This window comes from Etheostoma cragini, chromosome 15 (assembly GCF_013103735.1).
Source record: "Etheostoma cragini isolate CJK2018 chromosome 15, CSU_Ecrag_1.0, whole genome shotgun sequence".
In the NCBI taxonomy this organism is placed as follows: Eukaryota; Metazoa; Chordata; class Actinopteri; order Perciformes; family Percidae; genus Etheostoma; species Etheostoma cragini.
In genome coordinates, this window is record NC_048421.1 from 24,187,903 (window position 1) to 24,189,924 (window position 2,022).

At 50.3% G+C, this 2,022-nt stretch overlaps 1 protein-coding gene across 1 annotated transcript in view; it reads left to right on the forward strand.

The window, feature by feature from the left end:
- Positions 1-2,022, forward strand: part of prr12b (proline rich 12b) — an 18,306-nt gene that overhangs the window by 13,072 nt on the left and 3,212 nt on the right. Inside the window, exons 7-10 of the mRNA XM_034894497.1 lie at positions 2-370; positions 450-566; positions 1,119-1,252; positions 1,441-1,858. Of these exons, the coding sequence (XP_034750388.1) occupies positions 2-370; positions 450-566; positions 1,119-1,252; positions 1,441-1,858 (1,038 nt within the window). The remainder of the gene's footprint in view (position 1; positions 371-449; positions 567-1,118; positions 1,253-1,440; positions 1,859-2,022) is intronic.

Below are 2,022 nucleotides of genomic sequence, written 5' to 3' on the forward strand. Positions count from 1 at the left end.
CGCCTCCCCTCCAGTCCTCCCGTCCCCACCCCTCTCCAGCTTTCCCCTGGGCCAGTCCATTCCTCCTCCATCCACCACCCCTCCTCCATCCTCCTCTGATCCGGACCAGGAGCCTGAAGCTGAGCAGCCTTCTCCCTCATCCCCCGCCTCTTCCTCACCCTCTTCATCATCCTCTCCCCCACCATCCCCTCCAACCCCAGAAGAGGCCCCAGCATCCCAGCGTCTCACCTCCCTCCACCTGGCGAAGAAGCAGGCTGATGCCGCCATAGCTGGGGAGAGCGAGGAGGAGGACAGTGAGAGCGGAGGCGAGGGAATCTTCCGTGAAAGGGACGAGTTTGTGGTCCGGACTGAGGACATTGGGACGCTTAAGGTGAGTCCCCCACACCTTCAAGGAAGTACGCACAGTGAAGTATGCCTTTACACTAAACTGGGTTTGTTTATGTCGCCAGATGGCCTTGCAGACTGGCCGGGAGCCCCCGCCCATCTGGAGGGTGCAAAAAGCCTTGCTCCAGAAGTTCAGTCCAGAGATTAAAGATGGGCAGCGGCAGTTCTGTGCAACCAGTAATGTGAGTCCTCCAGCAGCCTCACGTTTACCTCGGGACTCCCACAGGTCCAGTACTAAATGGCTGTTGGTATAAAGCGCTCTGTGGGTTCAGAACACAGCCGGGATGTCAGGCCCCATTTCCACAAAGTGTGTCTCTCTCTTAATGATGATGTAGATTAGGGACATCTTTTATTTAGACCTTAGTGGTCCCCTAATACTGTATCTGAAGTCTCTTTATATAGACCTTAGTGGTCCCCTAATACTGTATCTGAAGTCTCTTTATATAGACCTTAGTGGTCCCTAATACTGTATCTGAAGTCTCTTTTATATAGACCGTAGTGGTCCCCTAATACTGTAGTCTTTTTTGCCTATGGGGGACCTTAGGCAGGCTGGGGAACAAACCTCACGAAGTGAAAGGGACAGTTGAGATGTTCAGTGTGGTTGCATGAGCTCCTTCTCATAGTCCGTCCAGTTTGATAGATCCTCATTTGTATCCTGAAGTTAGACTGCTTTCATAAAGAACAATGCTTTTTTCTCTCTAAACTGCGGTTCTTCTTCTTGTCTCCTCTCTCAGTATCTGGGTTATTTCGGTGATGCCAAAATGTGCTACCAGCGTCTGTATGTCAAGTTCTTGGAGAACGTCAACAAGAAAGATTACGTCAGAGTGTGTTCTCGGAAGCCGTGGCACAGAGCTGGCCTCGCACTGAGGTACACACCATTTGTCACACCATATGCTTTCTTAGGGCAGGAATTGTTCTCTGTGAATTATAGAGTGTGGTCTAGACCTGCTCTAACTGTAAAGCGTTGTGAGATAACTCAGCTGTTAGGACTGATACTAACTAACCTAGGAAAAGGCCCAGATCTGAACCAGTCTCTCTGAACTGATTGATTGACAGACGCCAGTCACTTCCCAAACAGCTGCACAATCCAACCCCCCCCCGGCTGGATCGAGACGACAAGGAGAGACAGAGAGAGAGAGAGCTGAAGGAGCAGAGAGAACGAGAACAACGAGAGAGGGAGCACAGGGAGAAAGTAGAAAAGGAACATAGGGAGAGAGAGAGGAGAGAGAAAGAGGAGAGAGAAGAAAAGGGAGAGAAACAGGAGATGAAGCAAAAAGAGAGTGACAGGAAAGAAATAGAGGACATGGAAAGGAAAAAAGAGGACAGAGAGCAAAAGGAGCGTAGAGAGAAGGAGAAAGAAAAGGAATGGGAGAGTGAAAGAAGGGAGGAGCAGAAAGGGAAGGAGAGAAGAGAAAAAGAGCAAGCAGACAGGGAGAGAAGGGAATATGATAGAGAGCTGAAAGAGAGGGAGAGAATGAATAGGGAGCAGAGAGAGACAGAGAAAAAGGCTAGGGAGAGGAATGAGAGACAGGAGAGGGAGCAGAAAGAGATGGAGAGACGGGAGAGGGAGCAGAAAGAGAGGGAGAGACAGGAGAGGGAGCAAAAAGAGAGGGAGAGACAGGAGAGGGAGCAGAAAGA